The following is a 23,394-nucleotide window of genomic DNA, read 5'->3' on the forward strand; positions in this document are numbered from 1 at the left end:
TTTACTTTGCCAGGTTACATTTCAGGCCTGATTTATGATCTTGCGCAGGTCCTCGCTCGCTGATGATTAAGGCAAGGCGCCTTTACTGCAAAGGCTTGTTGTATGGCGGTAATGTTGAGAATGTGAGCCACGCACACAGGATTCATTTCCACTTTATAAGTCCGCATTACACATTCAACTCTGACGGCTTTTCGTCCAAAAACATCAATCTACTCGCAAGTTCGTGCGTTTGATCAACATGATGTTGAAGTAAACTTTTAGACATTTGGAAGCAGCACAGTTACAGTATTTTATTATATCGCCTTCCTGCACTACTATCTATTACTGTTAAAGATCTATGAAGGAACCCAGTTCCACTGTCCATGGTGCTGAACTAACATTTCGTATTTCTAGGTGGTTTAAATCATATTTAAATCGCCCCCTTTAAAAAAAGTATTTGCTTTGGTGAGTACTTCTCTGAGATGTTTAATTTCAAAAATGATGTTGTTGAAGCTGAACTCAACATGTGCACGTGAAAGCAGCAGTACAGCAGGGAAAGCCTGTATTGCACATACACCAAGAAAGGCTTTCACTGATGTAAGAAGTGCCTTAAATTTGTAATGTTTTAATGAGGGAGGAAATAAAGTTATCTTGTTTAACAAAATAAAATAAGTTTGATCTGATATAAATTCAAAACAGAGTTTTTATATATCTTGCACATGCCCAGGATCTTAATATTACCATACTGTTTTGCTCATTGAAATCTTTGGCCCAATTCAATGTACAGTTCATGTTTTAACCTGTGATTTCAAAGCAAATAATTCCTATAGATATACAATTTATCCCTTTTTCTGGAGCAGTTCAACAAGGTTTAATGTAAATAATCTTATAGTTTTATGGCATTAAATAGATTTTTTTACCGTTAATGCATAATGTAATTTATCTAATTGATGTAAATGATGACAACGACTAGTCTGATTGCTGAAATAAGATAAGTCACTTCCTTGAATCGTGACATGTCCTCTCATTTAGTGCCTAGGTGGCTCTTTTATACAGTCATTGGTCTGACAGCCTGCCAGAAAGAGGGCAGCTCTAATTGGAGGGTTTTCCAACTAATAAGCCTCAGAAAGATGTCCACAGTGTTACATGTCAGTAGGCAGACAGCCAGAAAAGCTCCACAAGGTGGTAATAATTCCACATACATGGCTAATGACTCACAATATGTCAGAGCCATTCAAACAAAAAAAAAAAAAGTGCTCAGATGTAGCGATGCAACTGGTGTCCTATGCAGTACACCAAACAAGGCAGACTAAATAAATACAAGCAGCTCTTCAAAAATGGTTTGGGATGCCTTTTCAAAAGACCTTTGTCGCCATCCAGTGGCTTCGTCAAGATTTACGCAAATCTGAGAATAAGTTGGCAAAAAAACATTGAAATTATATTTTAATGGAGCTTCACAGACATTAACACATACAAAAAAGGTTTTCTGGGTGTTAAACTTCTAACAATCTATTATTTTACAAACATGGTTTTAAGGTAAAAATGTCACTTGTGATCATAAATTTGCAACGGCCTTTTCCAGTCCCTTTCATCAGAGGATGCTTACACTAGTAATAATACTTATAGTGTCAGGTTTTATTTTCAGTGTCATGAAAATCATTTAAAACACTGAGTACTGACATAAAATCTTTTTCTTTAAAGGGAACTGCCTTTCAGAAAGAGTTAAATCAGATCTAGAAAGAAGGCCAGATAAATGATCCAATAACATGAGAGTCACAGCAAAGAACATGGAATATCATTTATATCGTCTTTTCTGTGATGATTTCCTGTAAAACAGTGCCACCTTCTGGTCCTTCAGGTGCATAGGAAAAGCCTTACTGGGTTAAAGCTTCATAAGACTAGCCAAGGCTCTTGGTTGTTTATGTTAGAGGAAAGACTGAGTCAAATATCTGTTCAAATCTGACTTTGGTGTTTTGCATTATGGGGGCCTTCTCTTTTCCAGCTGATATCCTTTTATGGGTACGCAGGACAAAAAAATTTAAAATATTGAAAAAAGGGTCCATGTCGTCTCACAGTTATTGTTTCAGTATTCCTCTTAGTCTTAGACATAGTTATTGAGCCTATAGCCACTGCTGGAAGCGGAGCAAAGCGAGGGAGCATGGTTGCCTTTAAGGGCCTCGGGGGGCCTGTAGGGTGGAGCAGGCGGATGTAAGTTGTTGAAGACAGGGGGAAGATGTGATGACTGACCCCTCTGTGTATGGGGGGGACTCTGCCGTGACCTGTCACCACTGCTGCTCCAACAAAGCACCATTCCCCCGGCCAGACTGAGACAGGCCGAGGCGTATCCGAGATACACAGCCAGTCCGATCTCATACTTCATTCCACTGTGAATTAATGGGTTGTAGAAATTCTTGATGACCTCATTGGTGGTCCAGGACACGGTGACCAGGCAAAGGAGCCCAGCACAAAGAAAACAAATCCCACCGCTCAGGACCAGGGGAGATTTAATCAACGAACCCCGGGCGAAGCGGGTACATTTCATCCCAGTTACAGAGACCAGAGATGCCAGGACTGAGGTGAGACAGGAGATTACCATGAGCGCCCGGGCAGCCTGATGTGGAGAGGGAAACAGTAGACAACTATTAAACTTTGGACTATAAATGAACTCTTACTTTAACAGGTCTGGGCAATGAACCTGTCAATTAATATACTGCTTTTTAATAAGTGCAAACACTCATATTCTAGCCTATATTAAGAGTTATTGTCCGTCCCTATTAATAAATATCCAACATGTTACACTAAATTGAGACTATGTATGTTTTTCTGAATAGTGAGTATGCTGAGTTTAATAATAACAGCAGGATGACTAAAAACTCACATAAGAAAATATATTCATAGATATTAATCTATAATAATATAATATTTATATTTACACACACACACACACACACACACACACACACACACACACACACACACACACACACACACACACACACATATATATATATATGTAGATAGATAGATAGGTAGTATAATCTATTTATTATATTAATAAAATCCAGGAGTGTAAAGTGATTAAAGCAACATAGATTTAATATTCAAGCGTCCTTAAAAGAACAGGCTTCTTGACCTTCCACCTACCTGCCCATCCTAAAACTTTATTCTAAAAGTGAATATGTACTAATGAGTTGGGCTATAAGTATTATTTTCATTAGCATTTAATCTGATAATTAATGAAAACTGAAAACTTCATATTTAAATTGTTCATTGTGCACATAAACGCCTAACTGGGTGTAAAGGTGGAAAATAACCATATAGCTATATAGTTTCTGTGCAGCATGCTAATTTAAACTGTGTATTGGAGTTACAGAGTTATGTTAACATGCACGGTTGCTATCAAATGAATTTAAGTTAATGATTTTATATTATTATATGATAGGTTAGTAACTGGCTTTGTTTATGAGATGTCAGAATTCCAAAAAGGATTTTTAAAAAGATGCTTACTTCATAATGATCGACTAAACTAATAAGGTTTTCAGATAACTTATTATGAAAAAATAAATAAATAAAATAATCACCCTATATGTGTTTTGAGATTTCTGCTCTTCTCATTTCTCTACATGTTGGTGTTCGTGTAGTACCTGCAGGTCGGGTGGCAACGCCAGCAGAGACCTGTACAGCTCGCACTGGTAAATACCAGTGCTGCGCCAGACACACTCCATCCACAGGCCCTTCATGTACCCGGTGGCTGTGATAATGTTACCATCCACATGAGCTCTGCTGCGCCAGTGAGGGAGCAGGGTTGCAACTATAGTTCCTGTAAACCCCAGCAATCCTAAGAAGAAGCCAAGGAGCTGAAGCGCCATGCTGGCCATGATCGGCTCCTTTCAGAGAGATCCTGAAACGGCAAAGTATGAAATTACCGTCAGTAAAAATATATAAACTCTAGTAAAAGGCAGTTAGCAGCATTTCAATGTCCCTTAAAACACGATGACAACTGCATTGAATTCAGATGTTTCATAAAAATCAGCAAACATAAACCAATTTAAATACATGCCACTTAAAAAGAAAACTTTCAGAACAAAACTACTGACTGTCCCGCAGGCTGAAATGTGGCTGGATTACTCCTCTTATCGCAATGGTTCCCAGCAGTACAGTAATTCCACTGAGCTCACATCCAGTCACAGAGTCTGAGTCATTCCTCAAGTGTCTCTCCCGAGTGTGGGCACAAATAGCTGTGGAAACTTTCAGTATTCTGGCATCCGTCTCTGGTGAGTGGCAGGTGACTGCATGTGTAACTAATGAGTGCGGTGTTCAGCTTCACCTGTTTAACGCTCTCCTCTGGAGGGCAAACCACAGAAGTCTATTTGTTAAGCTCTTCGCCGCCCCTCAAGAAGGCAGAGAGAGAGGAAATTAAACATTTACAGAAACCACCCAAGCTAAGAAGCACCGCTATAAGCCACTAACTTTGAAATTTTTCACAGCTCTGCAGGGTATTTGAAAGCGAAGGACTGAACGACTTGCTGACAGAGCCTCCAGCCGCTGGGCCCCAAACTGTGACAAGAGAGGATAGCAGTGAATGCTGTTGTAATAATTGACCAAATTATGTTATTTTTCAATGAAAATTTCTGACCTGACATCCTTTGGCATTTAGTTTTACATTTGCAAATGCATGCTGAGCCCTAAAAACACCATAACATTCAGCTGTAGGCTACAACTACAGATCCCCTACGTGAAAAGTGTGAAAAGGTAAAAAACATCCATGCTTAATCATTTACTTTTGTTCCCTAGACTTTATGTCTCTGAATAATACAATGTGGTAAATAAACGGACCAACAATACTATTAATTAAGGGTGCCTTTTTGCTCCCGCGTGAATAAAACTGACTTTAAGTTTCACACCAAAGACCAAACTGTGCTTATACAGACCCATTGTTTTGAATTCCTCAGAGAACAGAAGCTGTTTATGAAGCCTGATTATTGTGCAGTGTTAGACCTGGCACTGCCGGAGCCTCTTAAAATATCACATACACACAAGCTTCCTTGTCCTTATTTAATGATTGACTACGCTGAAGGCATAACAATTAAGCAATGCGAACAAAGGCAAAGCTGTGTCTTGTTTAAAATTTGCTTGCCCTGAAATTAGTCCAGTTTAGTCTTTGACTACTCTGCAAACCACACTGCAATACTTACAATATAAAACACTCAATGACTGCTGCGTAGCCTTACCTGTACTTCTAACATTTACTTAACAGTCTCCACATTTAAATACTCACCAATAAGAGGACTACAGGACCATCATCACAGGTGTCCAGATGGTATACTCGTCCTGAGATGCAGAGATGTACTTCCAGATAAACAGGGCCTTTGACTCCACATTGACCAGCTCCTTCTGTTTCTGCTCGTCTGGACAAACAATCTGTGGATGTGTGTTTGTGTTTGTGCGATGCAGGACTGTCAGCTGCGTGACTGGCCTGTTTTAGATATCATCTTCATCATTATCATCATCGGCATTATCCCTGTCAGTGTCGGCAGCATCATGTCAGAGATGACATGAGAGACAGTCCCGCTGCTGGCTTCTTGCTCCTGACAGATAAACAGGGCCAATGTCAAATGTGGACCTGGAGGCAGGGCAGGGAAGCTGAGGCAGACAGAACAGACATTGTCTTCGCTGGCTGTGCTGTTTTTGTCTCAGTAAATCAGTTCTGCACCTACAGATCTGTTGATAATAATAATAAAAACAAGAATAAATGAATACAGAATTAAATCCAACAACAAACTTGTAGAGGAATGGTTAATGTTTATTAACTGCTATTATAAGCAATTTAAAGAGACAAAACAAAGCTGCAGCCAATTAAGACTGTTTTTAAATACTTGACTTGCACATTAGGTAATTTTAGTTAACTAAAATTAAAACGACGTGTAGATGTAATTTAGCTACCTTAAATAAACAAAAAACATACAGCAAATTTATTTAGATTTAGTCAACACTACCAGCATGAGAAGGCTTTGGCTTATATAAATCTGTGTATTGCAGCCTATATAAAACTAATAATAGAAAGTAATGAAGATTTAACTAAAATGTCTGAAACAAACAAAGAAAAAAAACTTACCTGAAAACAAAACATGAATAATAATGAAACTAGTGGACAATAACTCCACTTGTACATACTGTAGGGCAATCCAGGAAATGCTGGTGAATTCATTGAAGTTTGAGCTTCTCTCTCCATGCTTTTCCTCATTCTGTGTCCCAAGTTTAACCTGGCGTGACATCCTCTTGGTATACAAGAGCATTTTCCAAGTCTGTCCCCTGGGCCCTTCATACAACTCTCTGTGACAGCTCTATAGTGAAGAGATGATCCTCTCCAAGGTCTGCCTGTGGGAGACGCCATTTGAATGTGGAACACTTAATAATCTTAGTTAAGCAGAATAATCCTGTGATTAGCAGCTGAGCACGGGTGGTTTGTTGGACAAAGTGCTAGAGGGTAATGTGTGTAGTACAGGGCATTCTTTTTAAACTGGTCTTGCCTGTGCCACACATATTTTGTCAACACACTTTATGTGGATTAACGACGAAACAGCCTACAAAGTCACATATCTAAAAGCCCCTGCTTATGCACAAAACACACACATAGACACAGGTGTTTTGGCCATTTGGCTGATTAGACCTCTGATATGGGGGTTGAGGTTGGTTGGACCAATAATGGGAGTTAAGTGAGGTCAATAAATTCTATCAGCAAACCATAATGGGAAAAAAGCACTGGTGTGGATGTCATACAGGGTCTTTCAGGTCACAAATCTGTATTTACTGCACACATTGTGGCTTCTCAAAGCATTACAATTAGTTAGCATGAAAATGATAACTCCATTTAGCACTGGGCCACACCTAAACTAACATAAAACCACTTTGCTTTCCTGACATGTCAAAATGTCTGTTGTGAATATGGTCTATATCAGGGATATTAACCTATTTTACATTGTGGCCCACATACCTCCCACTTTGATCTTAAGTGTGATGGACCAGTGAAACTCACCCTTCTGTCAGTGCAAAGAGGTTTATCTACATATGTAATCCTTGAGATATCTTAATATGAGAAAAAATTTAATTTGTCACCATGACTTGTTGGGCTTAAATTTTTAGAAATGTGTAAAATTACAGAAACAGTACTGGTATCCCAGACTGTTTCTGTTAATTTACAGAAAATGTAAATCAACATTTTTTTATTTTCATTTTTACCGTGGACGCATTTTGAAAAACTCACTAGTATATAGTGAGATAATGTATTTATTATATATGTGTATATATTTAGTCTTCGAAAGTCAATTTACTAATACAAGTAAACATACTACCCCCCCCCCCCCACAAAAAAAACAAACAAACAAACAAAAAAACACAGAGACATCACAAAATACTTTTTGCCACAATGCATTGCCAATTCCAGTCCCCGGGCCTTATATTTGACACCCAGGGTCTATTGGCTTGATAATCGGGTAATGGAACAATGCCACACAACATACATAAAATCTGGAACTGAATGTAGGCTATTTAAAGGCTATATAAAAGAACTGACTGTATCATTTAACAACTATCTTACTATTATGTATTAAACATTAATAATACCTTATTTCATTATTTAATAACACCATAGAGGAAAAGTCTCTATGGCTTTCTGGGATAACAGCTAACCCAGCTATTAGCTACAACTAGCTATCTGCTACTGTTTTTCAATGAGCAATTTTATTATTTTTTTCTTTTTTCGTTTGATTTACTTACAGTCTGTGCTGACATTTGCTTTCTTTTTAGCCTTAATTTAGTAACATATATATATAAACGTGTTGTAACTTAAGGATATAAATATTTTCCCATCCCTACCGCACAGATGAAAGGAAAGAGAGAGAGAGGGGGCAGTTTCGCGCCGTTGTCTGCTAATGTGTCATTAAAGAAAGCAGCTAGGTTAGCTGCCAATACCTTTACTTCCAGGATTTGCTATTCACGGTTTTATTTGCACAGGTAAGATTTTGTAATGTCAGCTTGTAGCCCTGTTAACTCTGTGTCTGAATTTGTGACTCTTGTGAGGCTCAAAGTTGATGAAAATGTAGTTTTATGAGTTACTTTTACCTAACTATGTTAGCTGACTTTGTGTTAGCCGAGTGTTTCCCAGTCATATTTGCTTATCTTTTTGACAGTCACTTAGCCAGCGATGACAATGGTCAGAGGGAAGCCACTGAGAAATGTTGGTAAGTATTCACAGACACATACACCTTACAAGAAGAACCGTAATGGGCCCACACCTTCTAGGACCATTATGACCCGCAGCCAGTGCTCCACTAGCTGCACCAGCTTCTTCAGCAGGATCCCTGCAGAGGTGTTTGACATGATCCTAGACAAACTGTCTGGTGAGTTTCACCTATTATTTTGTACCTGTAACACTGTTCCCCAATTAATATATAATAGGAGCTCTGTTATTTTGTAAGGGGCTTTTGGGTACAGCTCAGACCTTTTTGTATAACTTATATGAGGTACAAAAGCTTTTACCAACATACATGTGTAACTATGTGTCTTTATGTGTAATTTTAAGCACTACTTTTACAACACTTTCTGCAATAATAGCTCCATTTTGGAATGTCCTGATGTAATTGCATTTTTTATCGATGAAAATGTGTTTGTGTTTTTTACAGTGCTGGAGATCAGTGTGTTCAGCATGGTATCAAAGGAAATTACTAGATATATTGCAGACTACATCTCCACTGTGGCCTGGAAGAATAAAATGATCCTCCAAAGCTTTCACCACTCCAGCCGCATTGAACAGAAATCCACCATTGGACACTACAGAGACCTCGGTATTTCAGTGTTTTGTTTAGTATAGCTCTTCTTGCTGCTTTTTAAGGTGCCACATGTATTTCTGACAGCCTCAGCTACTATTTAACATACCATCGAATGGTAATGTGATCTCGTGTTTGATGTCTTAGGTGTGTTGTTCAAGAGGTGTACCCTGTTGCTACCCACAAAGGACAGGTTAAAGTTTATCTTTAGCAAGATTTCACAGGTAAGAAAGGGGCAGGTGAGATGTCAGGCTAGAACAGAATACTGTAACTTTTTAAATGAGTTACATTTATTTTTCATTTTCATGAGTGAAGGCAACAATACATCTGGTTTTTGTAATGTGTTGCAAAAGTTTTAAAAAAATTAAACTTTGATTGCATTGCTGTTTTATGCAGCACAATATGGTGGCATTTTAACAGGTTTATTAAGAATAATTATATGTATGATGTCAGGCAATTAAATATTACATATAATTTAGCATGATGGTCCTAATTTGTCTACATGTATTAAACATATATGAAATGTTGCTATTGCAGAAAAGTTAATGCAGTATGTTAAAAAAAAACAATTAACTGAATATTTGCAATCCCACTTTATATCGTTGGAAAAAAAGCCTCTCTTATTGTTGTCTTGATGTGTTTCAGGTTCCCTGCTTCCTGTTGGAGAAATGTGTAGCACCAGACTGCTTTGCTTTCTCCAGCTTTGGAGTCTTCCTCCAGGTGAAGACCCTCATGTAACGACTCTCATGTTTATGAAACCTGAATCTAATAAAAGGAAATAACCAACCAGAGGCCCAAAATGTGATAACATGCAAAAGATAAACTTTTTAGCAACAAAGACTATAACAATGTTACAGAGATCTCACCCTAAAGTTACTGTACAATAGGCAGTCTTGCTCAGGTAGTAATAATAGCATAAACAGTAAGAGAAAAACACAGTACTTTAGGTAAGGAAATCTTTAGCTTGGTGTGATTAATTTTTGTCTTTAGTTTTTCAGCTTGGTGTTAAAAAAATATCTGTAAAAAAGAAATAGAAATATTGAGGGGTGTTTTATTGATTCTTTTACAGACTCTGATTGCAGGGTGGGATGAGCTGGAGTGCCATAGAGTATTCAACTTCCTCTGTGATCTAACAAACCTGCAGCAAAAAACTGAAGGAGTCATCACTGCAAAACCAGGTGTGTGAGTGTGTGTGAGTTATCCAGAGAACAAAGCAGAAATATGATGCTGAGAACAATCCATGGCTAATGCTCCTATGTTCAGTTACAGCCTCTTGCTGAGCCTGTGTCTTTTGTGATGGTCTTCGGGAGTTATGGATAAATTTGTATGTCCATTACCAGGTGTGAAGTGGTATCAGGAGCTGCAGCTGCGGCTATTTTGCCGTCAGGTTCTTTTGGACCCGTGGCCGAACCAGCCGGAGTGTCATTTCTGGCTGATGCAACTCCTGAAGCCTTGGCCCTTGGTCAGTCAGGCCCACTTACTGTTCATCCTCTATGGTCCTCTGCTGCCTGAGGGTGAGATAACGTATTACTGAAATATTAATGCAGTTGGATAGTATCGACATTATGGAAACATATTAAAGTCATAACTACATCCTGTTATTTTCAGTGCAGCTTTGTAAATTCTAGCATGTTTTAACCTGAAAAAGGGCTTATTGCTCCAGAGAAAGTGTCAGCAATTATTTTTTTAAACAAAGCATAAAAATTAGAGAACCAGAAAACCACTTTCAGTGTTGTGAGGTGGCACAGGAGACCTGAGTAGGTTATGCTGGTGTAGTACAATTTTTGACATTTAACATAATCATTTAGTAGTAGTGGTGCAACGGATCAAAAATCTCACGGTTCGGATTGGATCACAGTTTTAAGTCACAGATCGGATCAATTTTCAGATCAGCAAAAAAAGAAAAAAGACAAAAAATTAACGTTTACTTATTCACTTATTGAAGTCTTTTTTGCCTGTTAAAAACATTCAACTCAAGACTCATTCCACGCAATTATTAAAAAAAAAAAATTATGGTTCAATCTAGGGCCGTATAGGTCTTTGTATCTACCACTCAATTCAATTCAATTTTATTTATAAAGCGCCAAATCACAAAAACAGTCGCCTCAAGGCGCTTTATATTGGAAGGTAGGCCCTACAATAATACATACCGCTCATTATATTGCACTCCGCTGTGATATAATGAGCTGTCACGGTCACGTAGCTTTCCATTGTCCTGGAGGTCCACCCATTTGTAGTAGTTAGGGCAACAGAAGATGCCTGGGACAGTTCAGCCATAACTTTAAACTTTTCCTGCTCATACATGCTTGGAACGATCTTGCCACTAAAGTGGACGTGCAACGGGATATCATAGCGTGGCTCAAGCACGTTCATCATAGTTTAAACCCCTTGTTTTGCACAACAGAATACCCGTCTGCAGCTAAACACCCCAATAGCTTTTGTAATAGCTTTAGCACGGTCGGACTGGGCAGCAAAGGGCTGCTTAAATACCGCAATTTCCTCTGCTCCTCCACTTGGACCGCTAGCGCTGGCCATAACTATCGCTTGACAGATCCACCACGCGCACCATACACATACTTTTTTTTCTTCTTTTTCGAATCTTCGGATCACGTGCATGCCGAACCATGGAGTGGGATCGGTTCGGATTACGGATCAACCGTGACCCGTTGCACCACTATAAAGTAGTGTGCAGCATTTAATGATAAATAACTGAGGTGTACTTCTTCATGCAGGTACACTCGGCTGGCAGGATCTGGTGGAGAGGGGGCTTCCCCACACCGCTCTGTGGCACTTAGCCAAGGCCATCCTCTTGCTCTTTGGCAACCTACAAGTCAAAGGCTGGAGCACTGACTCGATGATCACAATCATGGAGGAGCTCATTGGTACGTTTGATGAATAAGAGAGAGATGCACACCGGGAGTTACAGATTCCCAAGCAATAAGATGAATAAAGGATCTGTTTCAAATCTATGTAAAACATTTCAGTTTAATGATTGTAAGTAGAAAAATCTCATATAGACTCCCTCAAGTGATTGTAGATGCTGGCTATTTGTTTCCTTGCTGTCTCCAGTCATTCCTCATCCGTGGCATGTGGAGAATGTAGCTCGTCTTTTGGTGCTTTGTGGCAGCAATCTCTGCTACACTGTTCTGGCCAGCAAGGCTCTCAATGGACGACTCCTTGAGATCTCAAGAATCATCGTCTACATCATACTGGTGAGAGAAATAATTTCCTGCTTTTATCCTCAGGTATTTATACTTCGTTTATAGTTAAGGTTGGTATATTGGAAAATTATTGCCTTGTAACTGAGAATGAGCAGTTGCTTGAGCCAGAACCAGCATGTGTAAGACTAAAGGTATAGTGAGTTTTGGACGAGCTTGCCATTTTTGCAAAAGCCACATTAGAAGGAAATCTGTGTGTAAAAATAACAAGAGCCGAGGTTCAAATGTAAGACCTTTCTGCTTTGGGGTGCTGAGTTAGTGATCTCCACTCCCTGATCATTTTCCCCCTATGTAATTTAATTAAAAATTGTCTCCAAATTCACCCAAAATGTAAAAACAGAAAATATATAAAGACAATATTCTTATATATTATTGTCTTTTCTTTCTTGAAAAAAAAAAAAAAAACAGCAAAAGGAATCACTTGCTCTGTCCATGGTCCTAATATTGATTGGCTATTTTGTATCTTCCCCATAGGGGAATAGTAGCAACTTTAATATATATGTGTTTGAGCTCATTAGTGTTGTCCCTATTAACAGTGTCCCAATTGAATTTTATGTTTTATTCCCAGCACTGAAAATATCTTACCTTTGCTTATTTTGATTTATCATTACAGGAAGAGCAGAAACGTTATATCATTCAAGACTGGCTGAATGTGTTCTTCTTGTGCCTTCACATTAGGTGTGTGAAAAGGACGGCTATCATATGAGTTGGGCGGTGAAGCTGGTGCAGGAGATCTGCAAGGTCTTCAATACGCCCCCGGAAAAGTTCTACTTCATCCAGCAACTGGAAAACACATTTTCAGAAGTCACCCGGGAATTCTTTGAGTTTTCTGTAGCAGGTGAGGTTGCGTAGCTTAGCTTTCTGTCCACCACGGCGGACAGCATCACTCCAGCTGTCGCCCTGATCCTTTTGTAATTTTGCATGCAAACTATTTTTTGTTTCTATAGCCCGTTGCAATACAGTTTCTTAATGTTGGCGGTGTTCTGGGTAAACTCCACTAGGAAGAGGCCCAAGGGTTGACTCTGAACTTGTTGGAGACATTATATATGCCTTTATATGTCTCTGGCTCTCCAGCAAGAATCACTAAACATTGCAGAGGAAAATGATGTCCGCTTAGGATGACCACATTTCTGTTAAGCAGAAGAAATGGATGGATTGAAGGAAACCTTAATGGGTAGACAAAAACCATAGATCCCACTGTGAAGGCTTGTGGTCATGCGAGGTTCCATTTCTATTTATTTTATTTATTTAGTGGCAGTTCACAGCTACAGTGAACTAAAGACTTTATATTGTCCAAGTTAAAAAAACCCACGGGTTTGTTCCAAGGATAAAACTCCCAAACACGCTCCACAGACATAGGCTTCCCACCTCAACCGGACTCAGCAGTACACCTGCACTTAAAGGACAAAGGAGACTTTCGAAGATGCTAATGTTTACATTTTGAACATCAGAAGACAGATGGTTTCGGAAAGGAGTAAAGGAGACCATGTCCACTGTGAATGACTGTAATTGAACAGAGGTGGTGGTTTAGGACACCAGCTATAAGCCAGCAACAATGCAGCCTTAAGATCCATTCTCAGGCGTCTCAACCCCCATTCACACCTTGCCTCAGGTGACCTCAGTAGATCACATGATGGGGTCGGGCAAAGTCTGACAATGGCTTCCCAGTGATGGTAATAATTCACACATTTCTTCCACACCTCGGCTCATTTGACGACTCACACGATCAATAGTGGGTCAACAACCCTCAGGACCACCTGAAAAGGGGAAATCCTCACTTTAAATACTTCGTGGGGCTCTTCACCATTTGATTTTAGTACAGAAGAAGCATTTTGGATGAGAGGTGACCTAAAGATCAGTTGCCTTATTATTTTAAGCTCTCAAGAAAAAATTAAAAACATTTCCATGATGTGATGTGGTCATTTCAACCTTATCGAATGAAGGAACAGCAGAAAACTGCAGCACTGGGAAAACTACAGTAACAAGCATCCATGAACCCTGTACCACCCATGCTGTGTTCGAATAGACTGGGAAGTTAATGTGCTCATTTAAAAATGTTCAGATGTACAACAAGAAAGTTAATATATTCACATAAAAAGAGGAAACACATTTGCAGTAAGGGTGTGTGTAAGCATGGTTAAGGTGTAGATGAGAAAATGATTTTGTCTGCAGGTGGAGCAGCTTGTTTTGAAAGTGTGTGTGTGTGTGTGTGTGACTGTGTACTTGTGACAGCTCAGACAGATGGCATTTACAGGGAACTTATTATTTTTCCTTATTTTAGTGAAAACATTGGGATGGATGTGTTTCCACCTCCTTTTTTCCCCTCCTACAGCAAATCCTTGTGTGAACCTTTAAATTCTGCTCTGTGTTAATGGCTTCTAATACATCTGGAGGGACCCGCTTGTTACTCTACGAAAGTGTGGATTAATCCCTGCAATGAAATGAATGGACTGGACTGAAAAGATCGGGCAGTAGCTTTAAATAAAGGCCATAGAGTGACATTTCTAGACTCAGCAGCATACTGAACGTGTATTTAATATAATTGTATCCCTTACACCAGTAGTTCCCTTCCCACATTATTTATTTTTAACGCAGCCACTTTACGACCCCACAGAGGAACCTCTGAAGCATATTTAGACTGATATAGAAAGTCAGTAATGCTTTTATCTCTTTCCAGGGAACCACTTTGATGACAGAGAGACTTTCCAGACCCTGTGTATCCTTCTGGACTCCTGTGCTCACTTCCACACTAAATTTCTTCACATGTTCCTCAGATAGGAATCATGCATATTAAAAGTGACAAGATGCAGAGGAGCGAGGGAAGACATGGGAAGAGATAAATGTCAATAATGAAAGGGCTTAATGAATGAACTGAATGATAGAGAGTGATGGGTTTTTGTAAAATCAGTTCAGATTTAGACAGACTTGAACAAAAGGATGTTGCCATGGCGCTCAGAAAGCTGGGGGTGGATTTGAACCTTCACCTGTAGATTGAACACACATCTGTTTGAATAGCTGTTCAAATCATATCACTATTTATACAAATATTTGTATCAAAGTTTTATAATCTTGTTCTTAAGACAGCTTTGAAGTTGACTTTTATTATACTATTTAATATTTATTCATTACAGTAGGGTTATTTAACTTTAACTATTTAGACTATTTATTTGACAGTTTATTTATTCGCACGACATGTAAGTGTGGTACTGACTAAATGGTTCGTTGTGCTTCTAATTTATTAAAGTGGAATTTTTACTTTGATTTTGTCTCAGTTTCTCTGGCAGTATCACGTCTGCTACAAACACCGTGTACACTCAGCAAATAAGCTTTTATTAGACAGTGCAATATTCAGCATTGACAGCGTTTTCAAAAAAGGATGTAATTAAGAAAGCATTGTGTCAATAAAAAAAGCAGCTTCAATAAAAAAAAATTGTACTGTATACAGAAACAGTATAAATTATTATTTTTAGTTTACAGAGTGTGCTCATAATGATATATAACAAGGAAATCTATCAGGGAGTGCTTTAAATAATCAGAATATATTTGATATTTTTCTTTTTTTCCCCCAAAGGTAAGTAGATCTTAGAGTTATTGCGTGCTCAGGAATTTGTAGGTTATTTAACATGTAAGTTTAAGGCCTACAACATCAAGTGTGATGAATACTCCAGATGATGAGATCCAGTTACCACGTCCCCTTTGTCCGTAGTCACGGCCATTTCAGTCATTCATGTGTTCACTGTTTTCAAATGATCTGACAAAAGGAAAACAGAATTGTGATTGGGCTTTTTTGTCTAGGGGTGTGGAAACAAAAAGTAACTTTTATTAAACAGAAAATCAGCTAATTGTGGTATTTACAGAGGACTATGGATGGAAACAGGACACAGAATACAACACATAGTGGAGGAAAGGTCTGATTTAGACAGGATTTACTTCCCAGAGAGTGTTTTAATTTGGCCTCCCATACAGAGAAATACATTCTACAATCACAATCACAGTTTTATAACACCGTCACAACAATAAAGCATAATTATACTTACTGTGCAATTTGATCTAAGGGTATGAACAAAACAACAGCACTTATTACAAGATGCAGAAAGTATTGACATTTAAATTTTCCGACCCTCTTTCTCTTTCAGCCCAGTATGACATCATTAAGTTTACCTTGTAGCCAGTCCAGCCCTTCCTGAAGGCCCTCTCCTTTGATAGCATTGCTGGCACTGAAAAATAAGATGTCCAGGAGTTAATCTGCTTGTGACACACATTCACTTTCTCATGACTTTTCTTGGATCCTGGACATTTAAAGCTGTCAAGCTTTTAATCCATCACTCTACCATCTGTCTAATGAGTAACCAGGTGGAACACACACATACACATACGCACTGATGGCATGTTGCCGTGCCCCTCGGTAATGTTTAACCCATGAACCATAGACAAATCAAATAAACAGGAAGTGGCCGGGGAGCAAACGGTACACGTTATCTTTATTTAAGATTTCAAGCTGTAACTTGGGGAGAATAAAATGGAGTAGATAGGGGTGTGACGAGACTTGGCTCTGTTCAGTAAGGGCACTTCCTCGAAGACTACAAACACCCGAATGACTTTGGTAACAAATTACTCAACAGTGTCTCTGGAGGTGTTTTTATTGCGTGCTACTTCTCAGCAGGGTGAACTCAGGGTGGCAGATAAATTACCAGATGTGCCAGGGCTTGTCTTTGATGTTCTCCAAACACAACATCTGTGAGACCTTGACAGAAGACATTGCATCCTGCAGATCTATCTTGTTAGCAAAAAATAATACTGGTATCCTTTTGCTGCGGATATCTGCATAGAAGAAAAAATGTCAAGACCAGTTTATCGTGATCTAAGAGCCAGAGGGAAAAAAGTTTTTAGGAGGGATTTTTTGTTTTTTATTCCACTACAGATAGTGTTAGATGTTGGACAGGATATCTTCAAATATGATCACTCTACTTGATGCTACCTAGATTAAAGCCACTAAAATGTATCAGTTCAAGCTTATAATGAATGGTGCAAATATTACTTAACTAGGGTTTAGATAACTGGCCTCTTAATTCAGGCATTTTAAACAAGTTGTACACACAATCTGCATCAGTTATATACTGTTTCTTTTGTTTTTTATACCCGGACAAACTAAATTGTGTCGAAAATGTGTCTAAAAACAAAGATTGTGTACCTTCATGGTTGAGAAGAGTGTCTAGCTCCTCTTTAGCAACAACCATTCTCAGCTTGTCACTGCTGTCAATGACAAATATGATGGCATGGCTCTCTCTACAGAAGATAGGAGAAGGAAATGTACAGTGTCAGTTTTGAAAGTTTGAATATCTGACCAGCAAAAGGCTTGTTGTTCATGTTTGTGTGCCCTACTTGTAATAATGCTCCCACAGGTTCCTGTATCTGCTCTGCCCAGACATATCAAAGACTGTGAAGGACAGGCTGCGTGCAGAAAGGAGGAGAGAGGAAGGAGGAAAAAGACAGCTTAACATCATAAAAACCTGCTGGATTAGTCATTTTAAATATGCTGTAAAATTGTGGAATTGCATTCTACCTTGAACTCTTGAACTTTTCGATGTTGAAACCAATTGTTGGGACGATTTCTTGTGCCTGTGTCTGCATTCATCCCCGAGCACAAACACACAAAAACAGACAAGTAATGGCAAAAGTATGTCAACAACAAAATAGCATAATTAAAGTGTAATACGGGCTTTACCTGACTAACATGTTTCCACTCTTCTGACAATGGGCCTAAATGATTCGAATGCTGAAAACAAGCAACCAGTGAAGGACTGCAGCGAAATATAGATTGTGACAGGCCTTCGTACAGCGTGTTTACCAAATTAGCAGGTGTTTAGAAAAGATTTACATGTCTTAGAAGCCTCTGTGCCTACAGGACTATAAACACAAATGCCTCTCAGTTCCACTTTAAAAAAAAGATATCAAAATACCTCACTCTTGAAGCTCAGTTATGAACTTACATTAGGTGGTTTGAGCTGGTTGATGATGGTAGTTTTGCCACTGTTGTCCAGTCCAAGACACAAAACGTTGACCTCTTTCTTCTTTAGGCCGAGCCAGCCCGTCAGTTTATCCAACAACCCCATTACACTCAGCTGATGCTATGCCAATTAATTTTTCAACACATCACCCCATAGATGGTCTGATTACTGGGAATTAAATGTGTTCAGACTAGCAAAAAATAATGATAAACATAGCCGTGAATGTTCCTAGTACATGCCATGAATAGAGCCGCAAGCTGAGATGCTCCCTGGGCATCCCAGCTTGTGCAAGGTAATCCTATTAGGACGAATTAAGCTCGGTGAACCACCCGGCGACCTGATCATGAGGAGTATGGAGCTTCCCAGGCCCCCCGGCCTGATGCATTTGATTTATTACTCAAACGCTTTACCTCTCTGGAGGCCCCCACCCGCCTCAGATCTGGGCCCCCCTTGAAGGTGCAAAAACACATGCAAACAACAGCAGTTTATCATCAGCATCCTCTGCTCACTTAATGACGGCAGCCAAACTCAGTCGTGCTTTACAATCTAATTAAATCCATCTGTTAGAGAATACTGTAGTTGAAAAAAATACAGAAAATAGGATATCTAAAATTTCACATTATTTGGCCACATTATTCTCATATAGAAGCATATTCTAAGACCTGAAATGTAAATTTTAATTAATTTAACATTCAATGGAACAATTCAGAAATGAGCACACCTCTCAGCAGAAAGTATATAGCGTACCCAATCTGAAAATTATGCACGTAGTCTTTATTTTTTATTATTATCTAAGTAGTTAATATTTTAATCTTCTCATATAACAGTTTTGAAGCTGCTGAGTGGTCCAACAGCTCCATCTTTTGGTTATCAGTACTTGTAAAATGTCAGGATAATTGCCTAGTTTAAAGAGAAAAGTCACATACATTTGACAGTAACTTAAACGCAGATTAGAGAGATGGAGCCTAGTCCTTGAGCTTTGTTAAATCACGTTATCGTCACTGAGAGGACAGCCTGTCCTGTCTGACCGAAGAGACATTTTCCTTTCCTTGAGCCGCTCTGCGTCTCATTCAAGTGATAGTGAATGAAAACGAACCAAATGAAATGAGCAGTCAACCGCCAGAACTGTTCATGTTTATTTGCAAATAAATATTCGCTGTAACTGCCTCTTACAGTGTGCAAGATCTACAACATCTCTTTGGAAATCATAGAAAAATAAAATACAAGAATTATAAGTATACTTGTACTTTGTACAAAAGAACGTTCTAACATTGCTCAGCAGTAGAACATGCTAAACAAACAGCATCTGATATTCCCCATATTTTGTAGAGCGGCGGTGACTGCGAGCGTGTCTGTGTGTGTGTGTGTGTGTGTGCAAAAGTGTGCGCGTTTGAATGTGTGCTGTGCGTGCACCTTTCCTGCTCCTGAAGGCCTGGATGCATGACTGCGCCGTGACCGAAAGGCACAGATCTTTGTATCCAGTTTGCCCTTGACATTAATCATTGAGCTCCAATTCTTATTAAAACCCACAGCTGTAGATGGGAGGTTATTCTCATACAATTCAGACTAATGGCTAGGTCCTGTGACTGCACTGAAACTTATAAACTGCTTGCATGGTCCGCAGACTGTAAGGCATTCTGTGTCTGTTTGTGTGTTTTTGAGCATTTGTGTTTGTTACTGTCGATGTTACAATGACACATGATGAGTTATGATGCTGCTGTTTATGTTGGTTCTCCCTCTCCGTCTCCGTTAAGCCTCTCTGGCGAACACATCTGTCCTAACCTCACGTAACTAAGACTACTGACGTTTTTCATACTGGTTTCCATTAACCAGCTTTTAGCTACTTCTGCTGCCTCCAGCTCTAACTAAGTACTTTTATTCTTCACCACTGCATATTCCCAGCTGACTTAAGAGTATGAAGAAAATGTTCATCTCAATAGCAAACATCCAACAACATGACATCTACTGCCAGTTTGAAATTAGGCTATGTTTATGTACACAGTTTTCCCATATCACAATCTTTACACCACCACAATTACTCCATCTGGTGATCTTGCGCCCCAGATGAGCTATTCTCTGACATCATGGATCAGCTTTGTCTCTGAAGTGCAAACCTCTGTCAGTACTGTCTGTGTGAGTGTGTGCAAGAAAAAAACAAAAACAATAACGGCATGGAAGAATTTCATCATATAAGTCCCTGTTAAGTTTCCAGCCAAACGTCTCTCCTCTATAGCTAAGCTCTGTGAACATTCATATATTAAGACAGTGGAGATTTGTGTACTTTTAGGCAATGTATGACATTCACAATCCAAGTAAATAAATAAATAACCCAAAACAAAACAGGCTGATCGCACAATTGGGTGTACACTGGCTGCTAAAACACATCAGATAGACTTTGTTCATCTAAAAGCAACAGATCCCGTTTTGCAAGCTTTGGGTATGACACTAAAACTGACGGATGGTGTTATGTGAGCCTCATGTTTGCATGTCAACAAGAGTTCTCTCATTGCACAATTCTTCTTTCTCTGAGATACTGAGGTGACTGCATAATACTGTATTGCTGTTTTTGATTAAAAAACAAACAAACAAACCAATTTTCTGTAAAATCAAATATCTAAATAAGATCCAGATTTACTAGGGCTTTCACATACAGGACTGCACATATATTCATATTAGGTTATAATAATTATTATTATTTGTCTATACACTTTTAAACATTCATAAACTTCTCGCTTCTTTCTTCAAGTATTAGTGTACCAGATTCTCTGGAGAGAGGGTAACTAAAGCAATCCAAATAAACCTTTATGATAAAATATCAAACTCCAAAATAAAAAATATTGAGGATATATATATTTTTTTTTTTTCAAAGGACAAAATGTTTCCATTGCACACCCGATAGCAGCTACATGAGCACATAACTCAGAGCAGAAAGAAAAAAAAGGAACATACAAAGAAAAAGAATCAGTAGATTACATTTGCAAATCTACACCTCTAGATATTGTTGCGCCACACACAAAGTACTGTTGTTGCAACAAGGCATTACATTCCCCTAAGTGAAGGCCTGGGAGAGCCTGAACAGTCTATCAGGCTGAAATAGTCTGGAAGAACCAGGCATACTGTGTAAGGGGTGTATAGTAGAAAAAGTTTGTTACTATAGGACGTGAAGGAGACCAGGGGAGAGTCTGCTGGAGTAGTCTGTCCAATGACCTCCTGTATGAGGGGTTAAGACCCTGGCACAGGCTGTAGACTGTCTGTCATATGGTCTAGACCTCACTTCCATCTGGTCCATCTATCTGTCCCTCCCAAGTTATAATAAAGGGCGTCCTTATACATGGAAACCCTTCTCGTGTTCGTGCAGTAGCTGAAGGTGAAGGGTCTGTATGCTGCTGATGATTCGCCTCTGGTGGCCGATCAGCTCCACACCAATACGCCTCACATCTCTAGGCCGAGAGGGGAAACACAAGCACACAAGGACACATGCAGAAAACACTTTAACTGTGTTAGGACTTCTCATTGAAGGTAATTATTTGATCACGTGTCACCAATTAGATGTGCTTTAATCTTAAATTATACAACTAGACAAAAGAACGACCAAAATTTGCAGTCACTGAGATGAATATATTTCCTGATAATTAAAAAAATAAATTGATTATAAGTTTGAATATGTGACCCCACTCTAAGTCATACTAATGATTTAGGGGTCTCAAAAACTCACAAAACTCATGTATCAAATATGATACACTTGGCTTTACAGGGTTAACCACCAATAAGATGATTCACATATAATTAAAGAGGTACTACAGCATTTTACTGCTGCACTTCTACAAACGTTTGAAGCATAGAAGACACAAAAAAGCATGAAACAGCAAAACTTAATACATCCTGTTTTCACTGACTACTGACATTATTCAAGTAAAATTAGCAATACTGTTGTATTTATTACAGTAATTTAAACATACTCACAGGCCCTTCAAGTCTTATTTATGTATGTAAATATTAGCAAAATGAACCTGAAGTATAAAAGTATTCATGATACAACAAAATGGGTGCTGTCAGTGTATGTTACTGTGCTAGATTGATATCAGATTGACTTGATATTAATAGCACATTAATATGCAAGCAGCATGTGTCTGCATATGTGTCTGTTCTTTTCTCCATGAGTGTTCATCCAATCTACTTTAAAACTTGGAGAGTGCATGGCTGAGCATCGAAGTAAGTGCAGTGTGGAGTGTGGAGTTGTTTGGATGAGTGGTTCTTATGTCATGGCTAAAATCCATTTTCAGTTCCGCAACCAGCTGCCTGCGAGACCTTCAAGGAAAATGAGTAAATTGTAGTCATGCTGACTAAGACCACCACAGTCTGTAGAGAAACACTGCAGTAAAATTTGGATGCAGCTTTAATTTTTGGGCAAAACTACCATGATACAGACACATTAAACTACAGAAATTGCTCAGACATGGAAACTGATGCCATATAGCTTCCGGTGCACAGATTTTATTCTGATGTTAATGCCAGAGCAGGTTTGGAGCTCTGCAGTTAGTGAGTCAGCAGCAATGTTGTGAAATATCTAGGAACCATATTACAGTACCAGTTCAAATTCAGTGACCGCTTCAGAAACAATTCATTCTTTAACAAATGATTGTAAAGACAGACTGCATGGCTATGTGACTAATTTATTACACCTATGGCAATGGGATGAATTCAAAGATTAAACGATGTGTCTTAATATTTGCCACATAAGTGTATAAAACCCTTATCACCGTGTACAATTTGTTCCTCTTTGGTTACAGTGTGTCAAAGTGTCAAAGTAAGTATTTTTATTACTTAAAAATTGCTTCAGATAACATTACCTCAATTATTCAGGCTAACTTTGTCTGTATTATGTTTGCCTGTAGTCTCACACTGTAGATTGCGGATTACATTAGACAACAGTATATTTTAGACATCCTTGGGTTCCGCTTATCCTTTCCAGGGTCGCGGGGGGGGATGGGGGGGGGGGGGGGGGGGGGGCGCTGGAGCCTATCCCAGCTGTCATAGGGCGAGAGGCGGGGTACAACCTGGACAGGTCGCCAGTCTGTCGCTAACAAATAGAGACACAGACAACCATTCGCACTCACATTCACACACAGATTCACACCTATGGGCAATTTGGATTAATCAATTAACCTATCCCCACTAACTGCATGTCTTTGGACGGTGGGAGGAAGCCGGAGTACCCAGAGGGAACCCACGCAAACACAGGGAGAACATGCAAACTCCACACAGAAAGACCCTGGCCTGATGGTGGAATTGAACTCAGGACCTACTTGCTGTGCGGCAACCGTGCTAGCCACCGTGCTGCCCTATATATTTTATACAGACGAA

General features: G+C 39.1%; 4 protein-coding genes across 15 annotated transcripts in view; 1 reads left to right on the forward strand and 3 right to left on the reverse strand.

Annotated features, from left to right (window-relative positions):
• Nucleotides 1-794: 794 nt before the first annotated feature.
• Nucleotides 795-7,187, reverse strand: LOC146370451 (claudin-14-like). Of its 8 annotated transcripts, XM_084908642.1 has the most exons (5): nt 6,095-7,187; nt 4,450-5,700; nt 4,307-4,370; nt 3,624-3,880; nt 795-2,590 (listed from the first exon to the last, which is right to left on the reverse strand). In XM_084908642.1, the coding sequence occupies exons 4-5, from the start codon at nt 3,855-3,857 to the stop codon at nt 2,081-2,083; spliced, it is 744 nt and encodes a 247-aa protein (XP_084764768.1). In that variant the 5' UTR covers nt 3,858-3,880; nt 4,307-4,370; nt 4,450-5,700; nt 6,095-7,187; the 3' UTR covers nt 795-2,080. The 8 variants fall into 8 exon arrangements, with proteins under 8 accessions (XP_084764768.1, XP_084764764.1, XP_084764766.1 ...); XM_084908638.1 differs by having other exon boundaries at nt 3,624-4,536; nt 5,258-5,700; XM_084908640.1 differs by having other exon boundaries at nt 3,624-4,370.
• Nucleotides 7,188-7,725: 538 nt separating this feature from the next.
• On the forward strand, nt 7,726-14,805 carry LOC146370452 (F-box only protein 47-like). Its single transcript, XM_084908648.1, has 11 exons — nt 7,726-7,992; nt 8,169-8,378; nt 8,661-8,822; nt 8,952-9,028; nt 9,450-9,524; nt 9,874-9,982; nt 10,145-10,318; nt 11,537-11,686; nt 11,874-12,016; nt 12,701-12,860; nt 14,700-14,805. The coding sequence occupies exons 2-11, from the start codon at nt 8,183-8,185 to the stop codon at nt 14,798-14,800; spliced, it is 1,347 nt and encodes a 448-aa protein (XP_084764774.1). The 5' UTR covers nt 7,726-7,992; nt 8,169-8,182; the 3' UTR covers nt 14,801-14,805.
• A 789-nt stretch (nt 14,806-15,594) lies between these two features.
• LOC146370453 (ADP-ribosylation factor-like protein 6) lies at nt 15,595-19,053 on the reverse strand. Of its 5 annotated transcripts, none has more exons than XR_014797202.1 (8): nt 18,013-19,053; nt 17,748-17,798; nt 17,586-17,647; nt 17,405-17,473; nt 17,214-17,308; nt 16,714-16,843; nt 16,060-16,239; nt 15,595-15,773 (listed from the first exon to the last, which is right to left on the reverse strand). XR_014797202.1 is itself a non-coding variant. In XM_084908645.1 (8 exons), the coding sequence occupies exons 1-8, from the start codon at nt 18,133-18,135 to the stop codon at nt 15,748-15,750; spliced, it is 612 nt and encodes a 203-aa protein (XP_084764771.1). In that variant the 5' UTR covers nt 18,136-19,053; the 3' UTR covers nt 15,595-15,747. The 5 variants fall into 5 exon arrangements, 4 of the variants coding, with proteins under 4 accessions (XP_084764771.1, XP_084764773.1, XP_084764770.1 ...); XM_084908645.1 differs by having other exon boundaries at nt 16,184-16,239; XM_084908647.1 differs by lacking the exon at nt 17,748-17,798 and having other exon boundaries at nt 16,184-16,239.
• A 95-nt stretch (nt 19,054-19,148) lies between these two features.
• The window catches only part of LOC146370454 (ephrin type-A receptor 6-like), a 176,807-nt gene continuing 172,561 nt past the window's right edge, over nt 19,149-23,394 (reverse strand). The window contains exon 17 of the mRNA XM_084908633.1: nt 19,149-21,470. Coding sequence (XP_084764759.1) covers nt 21,356-21,470 — 115 coding nt within the window. The 3' untranslated portion in view covers nt 19,149-21,355. The remainder of the gene's footprint in view (nt 21,471-23,394) is intronic.

The sequence above is a fragment of the Perissodus microlepis genome, chromosome 16 (assembly GCF_051167445.1).
Source record: "Perissodus microlepis isolate ML-2025 ecotype Zambia chromosome 16, ASM5116744v1, whole genome shotgun sequence".
NCBI classification, from domain to species: domain Eukaryota; kingdom Metazoa; phylum Chordata; class Actinopteri; order Cichliformes; family Cichlidae; genus Perissodus; species Perissodus microlepis.